At 39.4% G+C, this 25,976-nt stretch overlaps 1 protein-coding gene across 2 annotated transcripts in view; it reads left to right on the top strand.

Annotated features, from left to right (window-relative positions):
• The window catches only part of ANO2 (anoctamin 2), a 388,517-nt gene that overhangs the window by 180,317 nt on the left and 182,224 nt on the right, over positions 1–25,976 (top strand). For both annotated transcript variants that reach the window (XM_054526733.2, XM_054526736.2), the window contains exon 11: positions 19,957–20,091. In XM_054526733.2, the coding sequence (XP_054382708.1) occupies positions 19,957–20,091 (135 nt within the window). The remainder of the gene's footprint in view (positions 1–19,956; positions 20,092–25,976) is intronic.

Genomic DNA, 25,976 nt, shown 5'->3' with positions numbered 1-25,976 from the left:
TGTGAACTCCTGTAAGGCATTTTTCTCTGCTTCTGTCATGTGGCCTAGTAGTAAGAGCAGGGGCTTTTCTCCCTCAATAGATTAGAGTTTGAATATTGGGTCTGCAACCTAAGGGCTTTGTCAACTTGGGCAAGGTGTTTCACCTTTAAGCTTCCATTCTCTCATCTATTAAATGTAGACAGTATCTCTTCTTCTCGGGCTGCCACACAGGCTTGTGAATTTTGTACATTGCCTATAGGTGCCCAGCTGAGGGGTTAGTGGAGGCTGAAACATAGACCACACTGCTCTCCAAGCTTTCTGCCCTTAGGTGGGGCTGTGTATAATACCCAGGGAAAGGACCCTTCACAAGCCATTTGTTTGCAAAGACCTGTATCCACTTAGATTCTTGTGAGGATCCTAAGGGATCATGCGTGCAAAACATTCAGCAGAGTACCTAGAATGAAGGGTGCATGCCGAAATAGAGTGATTTTATTTTACTCTGAGATCTTCCTCTCCTTCTGGTTGGGGAGGTGTGGCTGTTAATGGAGGTCCATCCATCACCCACTGATAGGAATGTACAGGCAGGTAAGGAGACCTGGAATCAGGACTTGCCTTTACCATTTCTCTTGGATTCAGATGAGGATTCTGCCAGTGCTGTGACTTGGTTTCTGCCTGCTTTGTTTTTCTTGCAGTAGTTTACTTTCCTAGCTCTCATCTCTTGAATGCCTTACTTACCTAAGTGTCATTTGCACCTCATTTCTCTGGTTCATCCTGGACTCAGTGTTTGCTCATCTGGACCCTAGCCCTCTTTCTTGGTCTTTGGGCCTGTTTGCTCCTCTGAATGCATCTGCTGCTTGCAGAGCCAGTGAGAGGCCACGCCAGGCCAGCCAGTCCTGGTTCCTGGTCCCACCTGTACCCCATCAGCCTGGCTCTGCAGCTTCCCTTGCTCCATACGATGGCTCTTTATTTGGAAACCTTCTTAAAGAGAGGACTTGGTTGGAGAGAGGGAACCTCTTATTAAAAGTGGCGCAGCGCAGGAGAGTGTTATAAATCTAGGGTCCTCTCCTTGCAAATGGTGTGTTTTTTTCCTCTTTCTGGAATTTCTGAGCAGTTCTTATCCCATTTGCTGTGTTGTTTCCAGCTGTCAGGGCATAAGCTAAGCCCAACTTCCACAGCGCTGCCATCCCAAGCCCAGCCCTCTTGTTACTGTACTTTCTGAACTAGCTCCATAGCAGCAAAATGTTCTTTTTAGGAAGAGGCCTTTTCTTGGCCTTCCTGGGAGGATCAAGAACTCAGAGCCCTTGTGAGTTCTCAAGAATTCCCCAGTTCTTAAGAACTCAGCCCACTGTTGATCTGAGGAGTGGCTACTGTGTCTGCTGGCCCGTACCCAGCTCAGGGGCAGACAGCCAGGGTCCTGCTGTCAGTTTTGGCAGAGTGGTGACAATCCAGCTGCTGTTGTTCCACAGCCAGTCAGGAGACCTACAGTACAGGCATGGGTCAGTCCCTCAGTGGCCAGGCTGGTGATGAGAAGGCAAGAGCTGGTAGTAGAGGGCTGAGGAGAGGGGCCCAGGTCTGAGGGGCTGTGGCTGTGAGTCCTCCATGCGTGTCTGTGCTCACTGGAGAGAAGGGCCGTGATTCCTGAATTGTGGGTCTTGAGAAAGGAGACTGACTGGTGGCATTGTTTAATGAATATAAAATATCTCTGCTCATAAAAATTTTGAAATCCCTTTTGATATAGACTCTCTTCTTTTCCAACAACCCTTCTGCTTTTTTTTCCTTTTGCCCCTAGGGAAAGGAAGAGAAGATAAACACTCCCTGGGACTGGGGTGGCGGGGATATGACCCGGGGAAATTCCCGCCAGCCAGGAAGGGAGAACAAGCCTTTCCAATGAGGGAAGATCCTTAGAAGGAGAGGAAGAGAAGGGGAGGGTTGAGGACTGATTATTCTTGCCCTTGGGGTCAAACCACACGGTTGTGAGAATGGGTTGTGGAAGCAAGGGGAGGTAGGAACAAAGATATTTTGGGGTGAATCCTAGGGCACAGTGTTTGCAAGAGAACACCCTTAGAAAATTACAGGTCCTTCTATAAATCATGCTGCTATAAAGACACATGCACACGTATGTTTATTGCGGCACTATTCACAATAGCAAAGACTTGGAACCAACCCAAATGTCCAACAATGATAGACTGGATTAAGAAAATGTGGCACATATACACCATGGAATACTATGCAGCCATAAAAAATGATGAGTTCATGTCCTTTGTAGGGACATGGATGAAATTGGAAATCATCATTCTTAGTAAACTATCGCAAGGACAAAAAACCAAACACCACATGTTCTCACTCATAGATGGGAATTGAACAATGAGAACACATGGACACAGGAAGGGGATCATCACACTCTGGGGACTGTTGTGGGGTGGGAGGAGGGGGGAGGGACAGCATTAGGAGATATACTTAATGCTAAATGACGAGCTAATGGATGCAGCACACCATTATGGCACATGTATACGTTTGTAACTAACCTGCACATTGTGCACATGTACCCTAAAACTTAAAGTGTAATAATAATAAAATTAAAAAAAAAAAGAAAATTACAGGTCCTTTAGAAAAGCCCAGTGTCTGGCACGATGTTAGGGTGCCTTGGCACTGCCCAGATAGTAGATTAGGAAGGGTGAGGGACACATCTAGGTACGCAGACATGACATAGCAGCTGCACCCCCTACAGTCCACATATGGGGTCTGGAGGATCCTGAGGTTCTCATGAACCAGTGGACTGGAAGGGGCTGGGGTGGAACAAGGAAGGGACACCTCAGCTCAGCTTCGGAGCAGCAGAGACAAGTTTAGCCTCCAGGGTCTAGACAAGAAAATTCCCAGCTGCAGCCTGTGGGCCGGAGAGGCTCTCCACTTTTCCATCAGAAGGATAAAATTTCCATTCCACCTGCACCTAGCTGCTACCTTGTAAAGCAGATGGGGGGTGCGGGGAAGGGCCCATGCTGATAAATAGCTCGAGTCTTGAATTCACGGAATATTTATCCCAAAGAGTTTGTTTTTAGAGACTGAGATACCATCAACTGTTTCACCATCTGAATCTAATCCTAATTCTAACTTTTAACTTGCCTTAGAAAGTTGGGAAGCATTACATGAGATACTGTGTATAAAGCACTTCGCTTAAGGCTTGGCACATATAGGTGCTGAATAAATGTTTCATTTCCTCTCTTTCTCTCCAGTCCTCACTCCTTATTCACCATAGTCCATTTATAGTATCTTAGAGGTTGAGGGTGGAGGAAAAGAACATTTGTGATTTTGCATGCAGAAACCATGTTGGCCCTGTCTTTTAGGTTCACTAAGGAGAGACTTTTGCTGTCTTGCCTGGCTTCTTCTGTCACTGGGATTTTCCAGCCTGTCTTCCAGAGAAGCAAGCACTGTGAGCTTTAATTAAAGCCTCAGAACTTTCTCTCTGGCATCCCTGCACCTGCCCATGACACTACTAAGAACACCCACATTTGTTTGCCTTTCATCCGTCTCCTGAGGGACCAGGAAAGCCTGACATCTTTCTCTAAGTCCAGGGAGGAAGGGGCTGGGCCAGTGGTCAGCTTGGCAGAGTTGAGAGCAGAAATTAGCCCTCCAGCTGACAGGGCTGGCTCTCCAGGTACATGCTTTGTTGGCAGCCTGCTCCGTGGTAATCATCTCCTGCTCAACTCTGCTCTTCTGATCTCCTGAGAATGGTGCAGCCATTGTTAGGCCTCCATCCTGCCTTGGGCTGTGCTGCCGAATGCCAGCCTTGCTTTTCAAGGCTTGCTGCCTTGTTTTTGGAAGCCTTGTCTTTTGTTAGCTTGGCCTCCTGTGCTTCCTTCAGATGAGAACTCCCCTCGCAGATTAGTCTCCGACTGAGCCAGAGTGTTACATGTGCTTGACCTGAACTGAATGTAGTCTGGCCTGAGAGCAGAGGGACAAACAAGATGACCTCCAGGGAATCTGCTGGTGTGCGTATTATGTGACTGTGCTGCCTCTTTTAAAACCTTTTAAAACCAAAGTATAATATACAGATAGAAAGGCGTGTGTGCCATAAATATACAGCTTCCTGCATCTTCCATGCAACCAATACCCAGGTGAAGGAAAAACATTATCAGCACCCCAGGAAACTCCAGACCCCATGCTCTCCATTAGTGCCTCCCTAGGGTTGGCCATGATCCAACTTCTAACGCAAGAATTATTTTATTTTTGAACTTAATATAAATAGAAGAATACAATACATATATACTTTGGTATCTGGCTTCCGTTTTCAACATTATATTTGTGGGATTCACTTGTGTGGTCATGTGTAGTTGTGGTTTGTTCATTCTCATTGCTATTTAATATTCCATTGGGTGGCTATACCAAAATGCATTTATCCATTTTATTGCTTATAATCACTTGGGCAGCTTCCAGTTGGGGCTGTTATAAATAGTGTTGCTCTGAACCTCCCTGTATGTGTCTTTTGGTGCACATATGTGTGTTTCTGTTGGGCATAGACTTGGGAGTAGAGTTGCTGGGTCATAGGGGATACCTATGCTCAGCTCTAGCAGATGCTGCAAGCAGTTTTTCCAAAATACCTGTACCTGCTTATAGCTTACCAGAACTATGTGGGAGTTCTGGTTTCTCCACATTTTGGCCAGTGCTTGGCATTTTCCATCTTTTTTCATTTTTGCCACTTTGATGGGTGTGTAGAGATACTGCATTATGGTTTAATTTGTATTTCCCTGATGATTAAGGGAGTTGAGCACTTTGGCTATTTATTGATTACTTGGATGTTGTTTTTCTTGAAGTATTCTAGTCTTCTGTTCATTTTTCTACTGAATTATCTATTTCTTATCAACATGTAGAAGTTCTTTTTGTATTCTGGGTACAAATCCCTTATTGGATATATGTATGCAAATATCTGTTCCCATTATGTGGCCTGTTTTTGTCACTCACAACAGTGGTGTTTGATGAACAAAAGTTCCATTTTCATGGATTTTCAGAATGAGGTAACCAAAAGTGAACATTTATTACTTGCTTATTGTGTCCTTGCTCATTCAATTTTCACATTAACTTGGTTTTAAATGGGAAAAATAAAGCTGAGAGAACTTGAGGAGAGACTTTTCAAAGTTAGGAAACAGTAGAGGCAAGATTCATGCCCAGGTCTTCCCACACCAGAGCTTGTGTTCTGTGATCTCTGTTATACCACAAAAGATACCAATACCGATTAATCTCTCATAGACAATATCCAGTTTTCAGATGTCTTTTGTTTGACTTATACAATTTTTTTTTCAATTGAATTAGTTGCTAATGTTTAAAAATTCGAAGTAAAGATTTCTAACTTTTCTTAGCAAATTGTAGGATGTGGCAATGCTGGTCTCATTTTCCCACAAGTCACCCCGGACTGCTGGAGCTGAGTAGTTACTGTTCCCAGGTACCTCGGTTTTAGCTTTCCAATCGAGAGATGCTATGTACAGTTGGTTATGCCCGGTCGGCTTCAATCATTTTGTTATCCGCCTGGCTCCTGTGGGCATCGGGATTTTTAACCTTGCTACTACTGTTTCTCTTAAATGGTATAATTCTTTTTCTTTCTTTGTTTCTTGCATTCTTACTTTAATGCATTCTGCCCTTTCTTCCTTCCTTTTCCAGGTCTCTAGACTCTGTGCTCAGGCTCCCGGTCTGCCTCTCTGGCTGATAGCATTTTTATGGGTAGACAGAATAGTCAACTGTTTATATGGATAGTTAGAAGAGTCTCTCACAATATCCTGCTCCTTCCTTTAAGGGATGAGGCATTGTATCTCTGTAAATGTAAATGTTTTCCTGAAAGAAGTGACTAAGTACTCCAGTAAGCTTTAATTTATCAGATGGGCTCCTTAAGCACAGGCCTAGGAGGCAATGGGAGAATTTTGTAAATTGTGTGAGTGGAGAGAGTGGTTAGGGAAATCTGTCTCTGAATGATTGAATGCCTCAGATGAGATGCTGTGGTGGTACAGCTTCAGAGTTGGAAAAAAGCAGGAGAACAGGGGAGGGCGGGGTGGGGGTGAATAGTGGTGGCAGTGGTGGTGTTGGTAATGGATGGGTAGCCATGTGTAGTCCTGTCCAATTAACAAATTTGCCATGGGCATGTCTCATGCCCAACTATTTTCTTTTCTTCTCTAAATCCTTCCTAGAATTCATTATAATGTAGAGGTTAAAAGCTGGAATCTCATTAGACTTGTTGGATTTGAATCTCGTCTCTGCATCTTACCAGCTGTGCAACCTTGGGTTAGTGAATGTTTTTGTACATCAATTTCCTCATCTATAATTTAAGGATAATAACATACTACCTTGTAGGGCTGTGAGAACTAAAAAGTAAGAGAATATTTGCAATTTCCTTAGAACACAGCTTGGCAATTATCCTCAACACACCTCAGTTACTATTGCTGCTATTACTATATTGACATGGAAGGGTCAGATGAAAAGATAAAATTGTTGCTCTGCCATATACTAGCTGTGTGACTTTGGGCAAGTCAATTTGACCAGGGATCTTCAGTTTTCTCATCTCGAAAAGATGTTGTGAGAATTAGAAGTGAGGTTAAGCAAGGTGATCAAGATGAAAGCCTTAGGGAAGTTTGTGTTTGTTACCTCTTATCTCTCTCCTACCTTTTCCCATCATTTTTCCTCTTCCAGAGTTACATAATGTGAAATAGTGGAGAATATAAGATGAGCCCATGAAAAGATAAGTAGCATTAGCACATCATAATGAAGAAACAAGAACTGTACTGATGTCCTTTCTTTCATTCCGAATATTGGTAATTTCTATCTTATCTTTTATTTTCTTGATTAGTTTTATTGATCCTTTCAAACAACCAGTTTTTAGTTTCATTGACTTTTTTCTATTAATTTCATTGATTTATGCTCTAATCTTTATTATTTCTTTCTTTCTGCTTGCTTTGGGTTGAATTTTCACCTTTTCCCTAAAGTACAAACTTTGATTACTGTTTCAAAACTTTCTTGTTTTTTAATACTACAAATATCTCTCTACGCATAGTTTTAACAGTATCCTACAAATCTTGATATGCTGTTTTGTTTTCGCTGAATTGAAAATATTTTCTAATTTCCTTTGTGATTTCTTCTTTGACCCATAAGTTATTTAGAAGGATGTTGTTTAATTTCCAAATATTTAGGGATTTCTTCCAGATTGTTTCTGGTACTAATTATTAGTGTTGGGGGGAAATACAATTTTCCCTCAACCCTCATACATTTGTAGTTGAGACAGATCAGGTAACAAGAGACAAATTAAGAAAAGAAAAGCAAGGCATGATTGATAAGAAAATTTGCATATTTCTATAGTATACACCATTTTAATACAATAACCAAAATTATGACTAATAGCATTATGCCAAGACATATCATATTTTTAGGAATTTCATACAATTTCTGGAACACATATGAATATGCTCACATAATTCAAAGAAAGTTAAACATCATTTCTTATTTGACAGTACTTTCCATGTAATTTAACGTATTAAATAAGCCTATTTTAATAGTTATTTTTTATAGATCTTTTGAGAGTTCTTGGTCCCTGTGGGATGTCCCAAAATTGGTTCAAGGTCAAAAAGATTTAATTTTGAATTTGATTTTAGAAAATGTTTGTCAATATAACGAAAGTTTAAAACACTTGAGTAAATGGTATCAAAAGTTACTATATCATTCATTTAACCAGAGTGACAATTAAAAGACTTCAAGGCAAATGCAGAAATTGACACAGCTGTATGAAAAACCTTAGTTCTTTTAATATTGAAAAGACTCAATTTTCTTAATTAATTAAAGACCTAATAAAAGACAACATGAAGCACAATAAATTATTTTGGTTAGACACAAATTTTTGTTTAACTTAAAAGGTGAAGAAAAATTTTTCACTATCTCTTATCAATACTCCAAGAAAATCTTGACATTTTAAAGGAGAAGATCAAATTCTAGTTTTGTTTCAATATACTTCTGATATTAAGGCTCATTTTAATACCTTTATAATAAATTCATTCAATTATAGTCAGTTTGAGCATAAGATTTTCTTTCACTTTCTATCTCTTCCCAACTGTCTATCGTCATTAAGTTTTATCTATATCCTTTCTTCCTTCCTTCTGAAACAACCTTTAAGTAACCTCTAAACTAGACAAAATTACTCTTTTCTTTAACAAAAAACTCCGCATGCTCATACCATTTAACATCTTACTTTCCTTTTATATTTGCATATAGTGTTGTTTCTCTTATCATTTTATATATTAGTTGGAAATTTTAACTCTTAGTAACCTTATTTTCTAGTGAAACCCTAAGAGGTAAACAGTTTCAAATTGTTATATAACATTTTGTAAATACACATTTCATAATTTCTAGAAACATATGCTTCCTCTTAGAACAATTTTTCAATGTCAAACAGGATATATTTACTAACAGACCCAAATATTTTAGTACCTTTGTAATAAGAAGCCAAAAGTAGGTAAAGTTAAACCTGATGTTCAGCTATTAATGTTTCAGTATTTTACTTCACTTGGAAATGATCTAGATATGCAGTGAATATCCATCATTTAATTTAACTTAGCAACACCCTAAGAATGTAGTTACCAGAGATTTGAGAAACATCTAAAGTAAACATATCATAAAACAAAATTCTTATTTAAAAATACAATTACAAAATTTTATTCTACTTACATCTATTTAATTTACCTGTTCTTAACAATTATGCTTGATTACTCATGAAAATTTCATAAAACATCAAAGCTAGTCATTATCTGAAATTATTTTCCTGTTAACTATTTTTACAGCGTGTACATGTGAGACAATTATTGCCAAAGCAAGAACTCTGAAGTTAAATACATATTTTTGTTTTGTTTTGTTTGCTGCTAACTCAGAAGACAGAGCTGTTTTCATTAATCTAACAATATTAAAGTAATCTTATTTACCAAAGAGCACACAAGTCATGTAAACCTGAAAAACATTTGGGTTAGTTTCTATAGTTCTAGCAATTTTAGGAGGATTTGGTTTATATGAGTACTGGTTTATCTCTATACCCAACTTTGAAAGAACTTTTTAAAAGGAGTTTTATGCCATGTAAACATAGATGTACACATGGATAAACATGTGAACATATAGACAGACACGAATAAATCTTATAGCTTTCATTTAAAAATTTTAATGATAAGACAGGTACAATAATATAAAGCTCACTAGTTTATAAAAGGGCAGTTGGATCCAAATTATGTTTTTGCACATGGGATAAGTTAAGGTTATCTGCTTAGATGGCCAATTTTTTTTTTTTTACCAATAGTTGTGGAGAATACATTACAAATTGCCATTTGCCCTTGCTAAGTAATCTTATGGGGGATTTGGACTAAATTTGGGGTATAGGACTTTTTATAGCAGTTTGATTTTTAAAATAAAAAGCCTCTTCTTCCCCCTTTCTTCTGTTTTTTTAATCTCAAATGGGTGTAGACATTGTTTTAGTTAACTCCTTAGATATTTACATTTCAGAGACATAGTAAGATTTACAATTCCAAGGGACTGGAAAAAAATGCAGGTTTTCTCTAAGAAGGAGTTTTGGATGCATATTTGCTTATTATCAATGATCTAGGGTAACTTTTAAAGCTTTTTTTCTCTTTAAGTGTAGGACAGTCTACGGATTTTTTTTTTCTTTTTTGCTGTGAGGGTCTTACAGAGCCCCACGGAAGCAAGAGGAGTTGTAAGGTAGAGCAGAGCCTGCCAGGCTGCAAGTCCCCTGGATCTGTGTTCAACTTATTTCCTGGCTGTCAACTTTTACACAAGTAACCTGTATACCCTTGGCCTGGAGATCAGGCAAGAGTGCTTTTTGTAAATCTTGCAGGGAAGTTAAAGCAAGCAGTTGAACATTTAAAGGATTTTCTGGGAAAGTTGGAGGAGTTTTAGGTGTTAAAGGAATCTCTTGAGGGGATGGGACCAGATTTTGAGGAGAGGGGTTTAAGCTAGGGTCCCAGATAACCAGAAGACCTTCTAGAGGGCCAGGGACAGGGAGTTGGAGATAAAGGGAGGTTAGAAGTAGGTGGAGAAGGAGGAATTATAGTGGGTGTGTAATTTGACTTTTGCTCTAATTTCTATTCTTTAATCTTTCTTAAGGAAACCCCTAAAAGCTAGCAGTTACACTCTTCTGTGTCCTCTTTTCAATTCGATCTTACCATAGGTACCATTAGGACAGTTGTTTAGGATGAGAGTTCTCTAAAAAAATTTCTTTTTAAAATATAAAAGTTGAAATAAGATTCTATTCACTGTTCTTACTCTTCAGTCCTCCCGTTAAGGTGTGGACAGAGCTCTCATTTCCCTCTTGTGTTTTATGTCACAGGCTTTTGAGAGATGAAATATATTGTTCCTTGGTAGATTGCATTTTTCTCCTCAGGCATCCATAATTAATATTATCTAAGGGGAAATTGCTTTTTAGAGGCTTAACTGGTAATTTACGAACTTTATAAACTTGGAATAAAAAATATAATGAGTTGGTAAATTTTGTTTTTAAAAGAAATCATTTGTATTATAAAAGTGATTTATTAACAAAGTAGAAAAATTTAAAATGCAGAAAGAAATGAAGAAATAATGGTGATGGTGTTTCAGAAATGGTGATTGAGAAAGCATACTTTAGATAGTGATTTGCCTTTTAAAGGAATTAATAGGAAAAATGTCTCTTACTTGTCATCGTTTTCACCATTTCCGGTACTCTCTATTTCATTGTATAGATCCAAATTTCTACTGAGATTATATTCCTTTTGCCCAAACATCTTTCTTTAACATTTCTTACAGTTCATATTTGCTGGTAATAAATTCTCTTGGCTTTTACTCCCTAAAATAGACATCGTTTTGCCTTCATTTTTGAAAGACATTTAATTTATATATAGTACTCTAAGTTAATAGTTTTTTTTCTTTCCATACTTTAAGGCAGCAGTCCCCAACCTTTTTGGCACTAGGGATCAGTTTCGTGGAAGATAATTTTTCCACAGGCTGGGGGCAGTGGGAGGATGGTTTTGGGATGAAGTTGTTCTACCTCAGATCATCAGGCATTAGATTCTTGTAAGGAGTGTGCATCCTAGATCCCTCCCATGCGCAGTTCACGATAGCGTTCATGCTCCTTTGAGAATCTAATGCTGCTGCTGATCTGACAGGAGGCAGAGCTCAGGCGGTAATGATGGTTCACCCTGCTGCTCATCTCCTGCTGTGTGGCCTGGTTCCTAACTGGACACAGACAGGTACCAGTCTGTGGTCTGGGGGTTGGGGACCCCTGCTCTAAGGTGTCACTTTATTAACTTTTGGCTTGCATAGTTTCTGCCAAGAAATTGGTTATAAATCCTGTATGATGACTTTGATCTTCTGTTGTATCTGATTTCCTTCCCCCACAAGTTTAATTAAAATTTTTCTCTTTCAATCTTTGGTTTTCAGAAACTTGACCATGATGTATCTAAGTATGTGGGGTTTCATTTTTGTTTTTGTATTTATTCTTCATAGGTTCTCTGAACATTGTTTATTTGTGTTTTGTTGTTTTTTTTGTAACTTTTGGAAAATTCTTAGCCATAACATATTTAAATATTCTTCTCTCTTCTTTCTTTTATCCTTTTGGAACTCTAATTACATGTGAGATAGATCCTTTGATATTGTCCTGCAGCTCTCGAATGCTAGATTTGTTTTTCCTCACTCTTTTTTCCTTTTGTATTTTCTTTTGATACATCTTTTGTAGTAGATTCTGCTTTAATCTATTAATTAGAGTTATTTAAAAATCCCTATTGCATCATTCTGACATCTGAATCAAGCTTAACTTCATTGATTGCCTTATTTCCTGACAATGGGATTTTATTTTATTTTATTTTATTTGTTTATTGAATGCCATACATTGTGTATAAAATGACGGTGGAAACTGAGGTGAGTACTATTATGCCTACACGCCTCTTCCATTTCATCAGGTCAGTAGTGAGGAGAGTTGAGTCAATCTAGTTGAGTGAGGTTTTGTTGTTGCAAGGGTCACCTTCAGTGCACCGCACTACAAACTTCAGATGCCTTCAGTGATAGTACACTATTACTTTATGCTTTGTGTGAGTCCTGGAGTGCTGAATTTGTCCTCATTGTTTCTTTTCCACTCTCAGATTTCAGCAGTCCCTGCATGCCTGGGCCACAACGGGGTATTTCTCCATGCCCCTCCCGCTCCCCTAGAATCAGGCTGTTGATATTTGTTGCTCAGTGATAAATGGAGCTTATCACTTATTTACTATAAGTGGGGCTGTGGAGGGAAATAGGGCAGTTTTATTCTCATGGCTGTCTCAGTCTTAGGCAGGCTCTGTGCACTCAAGCCTCAGAAATGACGGTTTCTTAGAATTCATGTCCTCCCTCTGCCCCTGACAATTAAACTCTGTCCTTTACTGGTACAGATTCTTGGGTGGGAGACAGTTTCCTGCCCTTCCTCAGCAGTAACAGACTTCTAATTTGTAATTTTGCAGAGTCTCGGGCCTAGGAGAGTTTCCAACCTTTCCACCAAGGACCATCGACTGTATGTGCAACCCACCTTGGGCTTCAGAAGCAGTGGGTCTTTGCCTAGGTCCTTGGGTCAGGTCCCTTCTTCTGTTTAAGGCTTTCGATTTGAATAAGAGATGATCCCGGGAAGTGCATGGTTTTTCATACCTGTGTGCAACTTAAGGGGACTGACTCTCTTTGGTCTCTTACCTTACCCATTATCTTCCTTATGAGGTTAATGGAAATGACCTTGTGCATGACGGCAAACTGCTCTTGTGTTTGAAGCTCCCAGTTATTACACTCTGTCATGCTAACTTATACTCATCTTTCTGAATTTTTAAAATTTTAGCTATTTCTTCTTACTTTTATGGGGACTATTGTGTCCTTCCATTCTCTGTCAAATGTAAAACTATTCACATATCCCAGTTTTCCTTGGATGGACTTGGCATTAAAAAAAAATTCAGTTCTCCTGGTTACCTTACAACTTCAGCTCTCTGATGAGCTCAAGAAAAGTTATAATTTCACAGATTATCCAGATTTCTCTTGTTGTTAGGCTGGGAACTATATTCTCTTGCAATTGTCTACATCATAAGTGGAAGCAGAACCTCTGGTGGTGGGTAAATATCCTATTCACTGTTCTTCTTACCCTTTAGTTCTTCCATCAATGTGTGGACAGAGCTCTCATTTCTCTCTTGTGTTTTATGTCGCAGGCTTTTGGGAAATTAAATATATTGCTCCTTGGTAGATTGTATTTTTTTCATCACGCATCCATAGTCAATATTTATCTAAGGGGAAATTGCATTTTAGAGGCTTAACTGGTAATTTACAAACTTTATAAACTTGTAATAAAAATATATGAGTTGGTAAATTTTCTTTTTACAAGAAATCACTTTTCATTCTAAAAGTAATTTATTAACAAAGTAGAAAAATTTTAAGTGCAGAAAGAAATAAAGAAATACAGTGACATCAGCAAGATGGCAAAACAGAAAGTCCCCAGGCCTCACCCTTCTACTGAAACACCTGTTTAACAACCATCTGTATACAAAATATACCTTTATGAGAGCTCTGGTTTTCAGGTAAGAGGTTGCAGAACCCTGGTGGAGCTCAAGACCTAGAAAAACTCCATTGAGAATGCAGGCTCATGCTTTCTGGCAGCAGAACCACCAACCATGGGCCTGGAAGCAGCCTTGCTCACTTGAACACCTAGTGACAGCTCTGCCTGTTCACTGCTCATAAGGAACTCTGCCCATATACAGACCCTACAGGAACCTTCCCTACAGGAACCTTCCTACAGGAAGCTTCCCACATCCCCAATGGCAAGACCACTTCCACAGAGCAGGGGACTTGGTGACAGATCCACCCACTTTCCCACAGACCCAGGGGCAGCCCTGCTCATCTGCCCGTGGACCTATCAGCAACCTTGACTGCTCATGGAAACCAAACGCAGCCCTACTCTCATGCAGATCCCAACAGAATCTCTGACTGTCTGTGGCACAGCAGCCCAGTCCTCTAGTGGACCTTGGAAGCAGGCCCACCTGCCCACATACCCGGAAGCAGGCCCACCTGCCCACATACCCGGAAGCAGGCCCACCTGCCCACATACCCGGAAGCAGGCCCACCTGCCCACATACCCGGAAGCAGGCCCACCTGCCCACATACCCGGAAGCAGGCCCACCTGCCCACATACCCGGAAGCAGGCCCACCTGCCCACATACCCGGAAGCAGGCCCACCTGCCCACATACCCGGAAGCAGGCCCACCTGCCCACATACCCAGCAGCAGGCCAGCCCACCCACAGACTCTGGCAACAGGCCCACCCACGGACCATGGCAGCAGATCCACCCTTGGAGCCCACTCAGCTTAAGTCTGCCCACAGACACGGCCTGCTGACTCTGGCAGCTGATCCACCCATAATCTCTGACCAGCATGACTGATGAAGGTCTTTGCCTGCTGAAAACAGTAAGAACTGGAAGAGGTGACTACTTCTCAAATGCACAGACACCAGTCTAAGGCTACAAGGATCACAAAGAATCAGGAATTCTCAATACTACCTTATTAGGAGCTGAAAAAGACTCCAGTAACTTACCCTAAATAAATTGATATCCATAATCTGCTTGACAAAGAACTCAAAATAATTGTCTTAAATGAGCTGCAAGAGAACAGACAACTAAACACAATTAGGAGTATAACATGTCAACAAAATCAGAAGTTCAACAAACATATAGAAATAATAAAAAAGAGCCAAGTGAAATCCTAGAACTGAAGAATACAATGACTGAACTAAAAAACTTAATACAGAATTTCAGTAGCATACTTGGTCAAGCAGAAGAAAGAATCATTGTACTTAAAGACAAGTCATTTGAAATTATCCAGTCAGAGGAACAGAAAAAACAGAAAAGTTAAAAAGTGAAGAAAGCCTAAGGTCTTATGGGACACCATAGAGTAAACCAATATATGCATTCTGGGAGACTCAGAAGGAGAAGAAAGAAAGAAAAAGAGGAAGAAAGCTTATTAAGGGAATAATTGCTAAAAACTTTCCAAATCTAGGAAGAGAAATGAACATCCAAATTCATGAAGTCTCAATGTACCCAAGTACATTGAACCTAAAGAGGTTAACACTGAGTCACCTTAAAATTGAATTTGATGGACTGGATTAAGAAAATGTGGCACATATACACCATGGAATACTATGCAGCCATAAAAATGATGAGTTCATGTCCTTTGTAGGGACATGGATGAAGCTGGAAACCATCATTCTCAGCAAACTATTGCAAGGACAAAAAACCAAACACTGCATGTTCTCACTCACAGGTGGGAATTGAACAATGAGAACACATGAACACAGGAAGGGGAACATCACACACCGGGGCCTATTGTGGGGTGGGGAGGGGGGGAGGGATAGCATTAGGAGATATACCTAATGTAAATGACGAGTTAATGGGTGCAGCATACCAACATGGCACATGTATACATATGTAACAAACCTGCACATTGTGCACATGTACCCTAGAACTTAAAGTCTAATAAAAATATAAATAAATAAATAAATAAAATAAATAAATAGAAAAAAGAAAAAAATTGAATTCTCAAAAGTCAAGTAGAGAATTTTGAAAGCAACAAGAAAAAAGTGACTTATCACAAACAAGGGAACCATTATAAGGCTACTAGTGGACTTCTCAGCAGAAACCTTGCAGGTGAGGAGAGAGTGGGATGATACATTCAAAGTACTGAAATTTAAAAAGCCTGCCAACCAAGAGTACTATATCTAGGTCAAAGAATAAATCAAAAAAGGAAATTAGAAAATATCTCAAGACAAATGAAAATGAAAGCACAACATATTAAAACTTATGAGAGGCAGCAAAAGCAATACTAAAAGGAAGTTTATAGGGGTAAATGACTACATTTAAGAAGAAGAAAGATCTCAAATAATTAATTTTATGTCTCAAGTAACTACAAAAGAAGAAAAAACTAAGCCCAAAATTAGCAGGAGGGAAGAAATAATATAGATTAGGGGATAAATAAATATAAGACAGGATATGAAAACAGAAAAACAAAAAATTGATGAAGCTAAGAGTTTGTTGACAAATCCTTAGACTAATGAAAAGGAAAGAAGTTGCAAATAAATAAAATCAGAAATGAAGGATGAGACTTTGCGCCTGATGTTACAGAAATAAAAAGGAATTATTATGAACAATTATACACCAACAAATTGGACAATCTAGAATAAATGGATAAATGCTTAGAAACATAATCAACAAGATTGAATCAAGGATAAATAGGAGGCTTATACAGACCAATGACAAATAAGTAGATTCTAGCAATAATTGAAAACAAACAAACAAAATGAAACAAAACAAAACTCCCAGCAAAGAAAAGCCCAGGAACAGATAGTTTCATGGATGAATCCTTCCAAACATTCAAAGAAAAATTAATACCAATACTTCTTAAAGTCTTCCAAAAAAACAGGAAAAGAAGAGAGACTTACAAATTCTTCCTGAGACCAGCACCACCCTGATGCCAAATCCAGACAAAGACACTGCAAGAAAAGAACTATAGGTCAACATCCCTGATGAATGTAGATGCAAAAATATCCAACAAAATACCAGTAAATCAAACTCAGCAGCACTTTAAAAGGATCAGACACCATGACCAAGAAGGGTTTTTTTCTTGGGATACAAGGATGGTTCAACATACGCAAATCAATAAATGAAGATAAAAATCACATGAACATCTCAATAGATGGAGAAAAGAATTGACAAAAATCAACACTGTTTCATGATTTAAAATTCTCAACAAATTAAAAATAGAAAGAACTTACATCTCAACAAGTTAGGAATGGAAGGAACATGACTGTCAATGAATTAGGAATAGAAGGAACTAACATCAACACAATAGAAGTCATTTGCGAAAATCTCACGGCTAACATCATATTCAATAGTAAAAAAAGTTTTTTTTCTAAGATCTGGAATAAGGCAAAAATGCCTATTCTTACCTCTCACATTCAACACAGTATTTCTAGCAAGAGCAATTAGGCAAGAAAAAGAAATAAAAGCCATCAAATTGGAAAGGAAGAAGTAAAATTGTGTTAGTTTCCAGATGACATGATCTCATATGCAGAAAACCCTAAAGACTCTACCAAAAAAACTTTTAGAAATAATAAATTCAGTATAGTTGCAGGATACTAAATCAACATGCAAAAATCATTTGCATTTCTGTGCACTAACAACCTATCTAAAAAGAAAATTAAGAAAATACCATTCACAGTAGCATCAAAAAGAATAAAATACCTAGGAATAGGTTTAACCAAGAGGGTGAAAGATTTGCATGTTGAAAACTATAAAATGTTGATAAAAGAAATTAAAGAGGACATAAATAAAAGGAAGGTGTGAAAGGAAAAGAAAAACTTGGGACCCCAATTCACTCTGCCAAAATGAAAAAATTAAACTGAAAACTGAGTGATGCAAGAAGCTGCCCTCCCTTTTGTTCCTAAGCAGACAGCTACAGATAAAAGGCTAAATATCTCCACAGGCAGCTGCTCTATGTTCATAAGTGCCATAGCACTCAACCATAAGTGCTGATTTGCTGAGCACAAGATGAATACTTATTTGACTATTCTGCTACCTGCTCATTTTCTCCTGCAACATCTGGATGACCATACCATACCCTCCCTCTTTCCTCTCCAGCCCACTAGCCCAATATTTCCCCTTTAAATATTGAAGCCCTTAAATTCATCTTTGGAGAAAGGCACTGATAAATATTGAAACCCTTAAATTCATCTTTGGAGAAAGGCACAGACCACAGACTATTTCTGTGACTCCATGTTTTCTTCTTCCAGGCATGTCCTTAACCTTAGCAAAATAAACTTCTAAACTGATTGAGACCTGTCTCAGAATAAGTTTTGGTTTACAAAGTATACCTTGTATTCATGGATCTGAAGAATCAATATTGTTAAACTGTTCATACTACTTACTCTTCAATAAATGATATCAGGAAAACTGGATATCCACATGCATAAGAATGAAGTTGGATCCTTATTTTATGCCATACAAAAACCCAACTTAAAATGAATTAAAGACTTAAATGTAAAACCTGAAACAATAGAACTCTTAAAAGAAAACAGGGAAAAAAGGCTTCTACACATTGGACTTGGCAATTATTTCTTAGATATGGCACAGAAAGCACAAGCAACAAAAGCAAAAATAGACAAATGGGAATATATCAAACTAAAATGCTTCTACACAGCAAAGGAAACAATCAACAGAGTGAAAGTCAATATGCAGAATGGGAGAAAATATTTGCAAACCATATATTTGGTAAGGGATTAATATCCAACATATATAAGGAACTTCTACAATTCAATGGCAAAACAAAGAAACACACAAAAAACCAAATAGCCTGATAAAAAAATTAAGTAAAGGACCTAAATAGACATTTCACCAAAGAAGACATACAAATGACCAACAGGTATAGGAGAAAGTGTTTAATGTCACAATTCATCAGGGAAATGCAAATCAAAACCACAAGGAGATACCACTTCACACTTACTAGAATGCTATTGTCCAACAACAAAAGATAAAAGGTGTTGGTGCAGATGTGGAGAAAAGGTAACCCTTGTTCACTGTTGGTGGCAATGCAGCCACTGTGAAATACAGTATGGAGGTTCCTCAAAAAATTAAAATATAATTACCATTTAATTCAACAGTCTCCCTTTTGGATGTATATCTTAAGGAATTAAAGTCAACATCCTGAGGAGATATCTGCACTCCTATGTTCATAGCAGCATTATTCACAATTGCCAGAAAGTATAAGCCACCCAAGTGTCCATTGACAGATGCATGGATAAAGAAAATGTGGACACACAATGGATATTATTCAGCCTTAAAAATAAGGAAATTCTGCCATTTGCTGCAACATGGATGGACCTGGAGGACGTTTTGCTAAGTGAAATAAGCCAGGCACAGAAGGACAAATACTGCATGATCCCACCTCTACAAGGAATCTAAAACTGTCAAACTCATAGATCCAAAGAATAGAATAGTGGTTAACAGGGGCTGCAGAGAGGGGAAAACGAGGAGATATTGGTCAAAAGGTACAAAATTTCAGTTATGCAATACATATATGCTCAGAGATTTACTGTATAATATAGAGCCTATAGTTAACAATACTGTATTGTATACTTAAAAATCTGCTAACAGGGTAGATCTCACATTAATTGCTCTTAACACAAGAGAAAAGAATTTTTTAATTAAACAAAACAAGGGTGAGAGCAAAAGGAAACTTGGAGGTACTGGATAACTTTATGGAGTGATTGGTGATGTTCTCATGGATGTATACTTATCTGCAAACTCATCAAGTTGTATATGTTCAACATGTACAGCTCTTTGTATGCCAACATACCTCAGTAAAGTGGCTTAAACATAAAGAAATAAAAACCACCCATAAGCCCATCATCCAAAGAAACCATTACTAATATCTTATTGAATTTCTTCTAGTCGTTTTTCAATAAGTGTGTGTATGTTGGTTTGCATACCCAAGTATACATGCCCAAATATATGATCTGTGTGTTTTGTTTAAATAAGCTAGTTCCAAAAAGGTGTGTTTTCTTATGGTTGAGTGCTATGGCACTTATGAAATGATGATGTGTTATTCATGTTTGGTAAAGGTGCCAAAATGTATGGCATATTTTTAGTTTGCTGTTGGGGCTGGATTCTTTCTCATGGCTATCTATTTCACATGAACAGCCAAGACAGGTGCGTGAATGTGATTCCAATGGAATGCACGTCATTCCAGAAAAGCTCAGTTGTTGATTCCTTGTACTGAGGCTTCCCCTTCCCCGTGCAACCTCCATCCCTTTGTTTCCGTCGCAAGAGGAGTGAATATCTGTGTTGACCCATCCTTGGGCATAGAACAAACAGAAATAAGGAAAGTATATGATGTTCTTAATATGTGTTTCATTTTCTTTTCTTTCTTTCTTTTCCAGAAAGTATTTTGGAGAAAAAATTGGACTGTATTTTGCCTGGCTGGGATTATATACATCATTCCTCATTCCATCTTCTGTAATTGGAGTGATTGTGTTTCTTTATGGATGTGCAACGATTGAAGAAGATATTCCCAGGTAAATCAGTTTTAAAGAAAAGGGCTCAGTTGCCATATGTTAATAATTTGGAGTTTCATTCCAGTACAAGTACATTTCACATGCCTCTTTCCAAAGCCCTCACCCTCTATCATTCTCCTTCGCTATGACACATGTAACTTTCCTCCAGAGACAGATCTAGGAGCTACAGATTCTGGGAATGGCTTCAGAGCCATGCTAGGCGAGTCCTACTTCCTCTTCTAGTCAAGCTCTTCTCCAGGGCAGGGGGATGTGTCTGATGTGGGCAGGCGGATAATTCCTGGTAAGAAAAATCATGCCAGAGAAATACTTTTTTCCTCTCTCTCTCCACTTCATCACTTCTTTTTCCTCTGGTTTCCCAAAGACCCAAGGCAAGGTGTGGGGAGTGACACTGGGTAGAAATCACATCTGTGTGGTCAGATGATGCTAGAATAAAGCAAGCTGAGAAAGCAAGCAGCTCTAATGCTGAGGAAGGCATAGCCTCTGTTTCAGGAAGTCAGAAACTGCAGGGAGGAATAGCCCCAAGGCGGGACTCTTGGAGCGCCAAGAGATAGAATCAAAGCTAGTTTTTATGAGGAAGAGAGAACCCACAAAGGAAATATGGGATGAGTATGGTGGCTCACACCTGTAATCCCAGTTCTTTGGGAGGCCAAGGAGGGAGTATTGTTGGAGCCCAGGAATTTGAGACCAGCCTGGGCAACACAGTGAGACCCTATCTCTAAAAAAAAAAAAAAATTTAGCTGGGCTTGGTTTTGTGGCATGCACCTGTAGTCCCAGCTAATTGGGAGGCTGAGGCAGGAGAACTGCTTGAGCCCAGGAGCTTGAGCTTGCAGTGAGCTGTGATTGATTGTGCCACTGCAGTCTAGCCTGGGCAAAAGAGCAAGACCCCTCCGAAAAAAAAAAAAAAAGGAAAAGGAAAGAAGCACTTAGACTGACAATGTTATATATTAGCTGTGTGACTGGACAGTTTACTCCCTGAAGCTTAGTATTCTTGGCTGTAAAATGGTAATCACGACGCCTAAGTCATGGTGTTGTGAGGATTAAAGGAGACTGTGTCTGGCGCATAGCAGAAGATTAATAAATAATTGTTGAATAAACCAAAATATGTGGAAATAGAGTACAAGGGACAAAAGAAACACTTAGCTGATATTTAGAATTTAAACACTCTTGCCATCTTCAGAATTGTCGTTGCAAACTGAAGCTTGGTTAGTATGTTTTAATATTCTTCTGGATGCAAGTGGTCAAAATGCAGCTTGAACTAGATTAAGCGAAAAAGAAAATTTATGATAAGCATTCAAGGAGCACTGGAATAGGGACTCCATTTATCTCCTGCCTCTGACTCTTTCTAGCATTTGTTGGTTTCACTACATATTTTCTCCATTTGGAATAAACATTGCTGCTAGTAACTCATGGGTGTTACACCTTAGAGCTTTATACTTGATTGGTCTCAAGTGAAAAAGTACTATGACTCCGTTTGACTTAGGTGGAGGCCCTGGACCAATTCATTGTGGCTAGGGGGCAGGATAGCTTTGTACCAACTTGATGTTCCCTCCATAGGCAGGTGGATGAGGACACTGGGCGGATCATTAGAGTTGGGGGTGATAATGGGGAAAGTAATGGCCATTCTGAAGAAAAAACCAAAAACTGTGCATTTTAGGAAGGGTATGCATGCATCAGTGGGCAGAAACCTGCTTCCTGGCTCACCTACTTCCTGCCTACTGGTGCATACCCTATAGAAATGGTCTTGCAAGTCAGATCACCTGGAGATGATGTTGTCAATATCTAGAATAAAACTAAATCAATGTCAATCTATGCAAATGGTCTTGCAAATCAAATCAACTGAAGATTATATTGTCAATATCTAGAATAAAGCTAAATCACTTGGTGTAAGAGACAAGAGTTTGGATTTTTTGGTATAAAACCCTAGTATCAGTTGTCAAGTGTTTTTTTTGTTTGTTTTTGCAGGGCAAAGGGAGAAAGGAAGGGGGAGAGGGAGGGAGGCCAAGGGCAAGTGTTCTTGATTGGGAGTTCTGGGACCTTTATCACACGGCTCTGTTTTCCCCAGCACATCTAGCATGAGGGAAGAGCTAATACTTATGAACTATCTACCTTGTTGGGGGCATAATGCTAGGTGATTGTTATAAACTAGTTTCTTTGATCCTGTAAGAGATCAATGTTATACACGCCATAAATAGGCATTATTATTTCCATTGAACAGAGATTGAGAAACTGATGCTACATGAGGTCACATAAATTGTCCAATATCAACAACTAATAGTTGTCAGGGCTGGGAGTTGAACTCTGTTGCCTCCTTTTCCAAAGTCTTTGCTTTTTCTAATAAGCAGAAAAGTTTTCCAGAGGGCTCATATCCTCCTCCACAACTCAGTAGCTTCACGTGGGCTTGCCTGGGTGTGTTCTAAGAAAACATGGCTTTTGGGTTTCCCTTGCCAGTTGTGATCCCTAGACATCTGGCCTCAGGTTGACCAAGGGTGGAAAACCCCATACCGTGCAAAGGGAACCAGTGCCAGTGCAGTGGGTGGGGCACCAGTGGGCTGGTTTATATCAGGGTTTAGAACTTGTGCCCTGGGTCCCCACATGGTAATACACGTGGCAGCAACCACTACAGCTGGAAAGGACGTGGTCTGCACATGCTGCAACGATAGACGTCTACGCACAGATGCACACACCCCACATTGACACACACTCATGCACACGCACACAGATGTCTACACACAGATGCACACACCCACATTCACACACACTCATGCACGTGCAGATAGATGTCTACACACAGACACACACAGCTCACATTCACACACACTCATGCACGTGCAGATAGATGTCTACACACAGACGCACACAGTTCACATTCACACACACTCATGCACGCACAGATGTCTACACACAGACGCACACAGCTCACATTCACACACACTCATGCACGTGCAGATAGATGTCTGCACACAGATGCACATAGCCACATTCACACACACTCATCCACGTGCACACAGATGTCTACACACAGACGCACACACCCACATTCACACACACTCATGCACACGCAGATGTCTACACACAGATGCACACAGCTCACATTCACACACACTCATGCACGTGCAGATAGATGTCTGCACATAGATGCCCACAGCCACATTCACACACACTCTTGCACGTGCAGGGATATTCAAGTGTAAAGTGCAGTCTTTACTGCGGATGTGTCACATTGCCTGTCAGAGTGGACGGTGTTCTACAACTGTGGATATGACAACAACCACTGGTGAGTTGTGGAATCAATTTAATGGGCTTTTAAGTGGACTAAAATAAGATGGGGTAAGATAGGCTAGAATGCAATAAATATTAGTATTCATTATAAGAAGGATGGGTAAGTGTTGCTTCATTAGATTTTGTTTCAGTTTTATAAGTGTGTTTGTGAGAGTGAGAGTATGTATTTGCATACTGAAATCTGATGTAACAGATTGTTTTAACTGTAGGTCACAGTCAAAAACGTTTAAAATTACTACAAAATTGAAGTTTTGGATGTGTTTTTTCAGACTCAGGATGGGGCCTGGCAAATCAGGAAGGTGTAAATGCTAGAAAAAAGTAAACATTTTAATGGATTTCTTTAAAAGCAGAGGAACTGTTTTTTAAACATAATTGTAAATTCATCAGAAGTCCAACTTCTGTGGGTCTGATGGGAACTCAGAAAATGCCACTCCTTATAAACAAAGGGATATTCTCTAAAAACCAATATTGAATCTAAATAAATGCATACTCTAAGGGTTTGTGTCTATCAGCCACTCATAACTGTGATTAAAAACTTACAGTATTCCTGGGATTATTTTAGAGGTTGCTAATTTTGTCATCAAGCCTGAAATTTACTCTCTCTCACTTTTTGAAACCTTTTTATTTTGAAAAATTTTAGATTCACAGCACAGGAACTTGCAAAGATAGTACAGAGGGGCCCAGCATACACTTCATCTAGTTTCCTCCCGTGGTTTCGTCTTATGTAACTACAGCACAACATCAAAACCAGAAAACTCACATTGATTAGGTGGAACTTTAAATGATACCTTTTATTCCCAGTAATTTAACTTTGATATGTGAGATATAAGCATAAGCTTGTAAGTAATACTTCCATGCGTGCATGATACCTCTGTAGAACTTCCCTGTCTCTACTCACCAAGGGATTGATTTCATTTGTTAAGCACTTACATGAACAGAGAACACTAGGACATTTTTTAAAAAGCTGATTAATCTAAACCATATTGAAAAAAGATTGGTTACTTTAGGTCTGAGACCTTAATAGCAGCTGTTTAGTCTGAATTTCCTGAATGATTGCCTCTTTGTACCTTCTCCTGTTGTGCTAACAGGGCTCTGAATCACCTAATCCATGAGCAATGATTTACCCTGAAGAATGTTGCTCACTTTAGGGTCTTGGTTCAATGGACTGTCAAGCCGTTTATCAAGCTTCTTAGGCTTTCTAGAGAAAATAATAAATCAAAGGAATACAGCATTGGATATATAGCCACAGTTACTTCTCACTAGAAACCTGTGGATTATGCAGCTTAGTGAATACCCTAGACCTGATTTCCATTCTAGGCAGGCTTCCCTCATCTTTCAGCTTGTCTAGAGGCAGCCTCTCTCAGAAAATACAAAGTCATTTCGATGTGATTCTTAGCCAGAATTCCTCTAGAATTCTGTTAAAATTGATTACATCAAAAACCCCCCAATACATATATAAAGCATTCTGACTTCACATTTAAATGATTTGAGGAGACTCCATACCTTGGTGGCTGCCATCTTGTACAAATGATGGATAGTTGCCTGCACTCTAATTTAAATACTGGTAATTTACACAGCACTTAGGTTTCAAAGTGCTTTGCACCCGCTTGCCTGCTAATACGTTTTTCATTCCTGACCTTTTAGCATTGACTAGTTCCAACTAGGATTCAGTTGACTAGGTTTCTATCTCTCCTCAGTCCATGCTTAAAAGAAAAAACCGCTGAGTTAAATGAAGTCCCTAACACATATACTTGAAGAGCAGCATTGAGGAACTCATATGTTCTTGGACGTGACTTAAAAGCGAAAGTCTTTTACTAGAATTTACACAGACAAGTGATTTTCTGCGTAAATCTGTCTTTTAAGGGGGTACTTTCCTCTCTGAAAGTAGCAATTCCTTCTCAACTACATAGCAAACACAGGTCTGACCCAGAAGACATAAACTGGGCTCTCTGGTCACCAAGCAGAACATGCCCAGGTGAAACTAGCACAGCTGAATGTATTATTAAGATATGACTATTTAATATTTTCGATGTGGATGAGTCATTTTTATTGACCTTTGCCAACGGAGAGCTTAGCAGCGAGTCAGCGGAGGAACTGGGGTTTATCCTCAGGGACCGAGAATTTCCATTCTCTCACACAGAAGGCCTTTCCCTCCTGTGGACTTAGTAGCTCATTAAAAACAGAAGCCTAGAAACTGGGGCTTGACAGCAAGTGGCAGCCCTCAGTAAATCTGCCACCCTTCAACTTCTTAATGAAGGGGGAAATAGATCCAGGCATCCTTTGGCTTTGGAGGTTTCCTCTGAGGACTGGCTTTAGCACACAGGGCACCAGTTTGCTCTCCCTAGTAGTGGCTCCCACTTGTGAGCCATGCTCTGTAGTGCCCTCTGCTGCTTCTTTCTGTGGGAAACAGCTGTAGTTCTGAGTGCTGGATCCCCCTGCCTCCCCGTCATTGTCTCCAGCTGCCCTGTAAGAACAGCCAGTGCTTTGCTTTCGTGAAATCTTAAGTTCTCCATCCTTTCCCCCGAACCACGAGCTTAAGCATCCTCCCATCTCCCTGGGAGAATATTACACAACAGAGGGATGAGTTCATTCATTTTTCCTACCAG

The sequence above is a fragment of the Pongo abelii genome, chromosome 10, assembly GCF_028885655.2.
Source record: "Pongo abelii isolate AG06213 chromosome 10, NHGRI_mPonAbe1-v2.0_pri, whole genome shotgun sequence".
In the NCBI taxonomy this organism is placed as follows: Eukaryota; Metazoa; Chordata; class Mammalia; order Primates; family Hominidae; genus Pongo; species Pongo abelii.
Note: the sequence above shows the minus strand (reverse complement) of the source record. Positions and strands in the feature narration are given on the sequence as shown.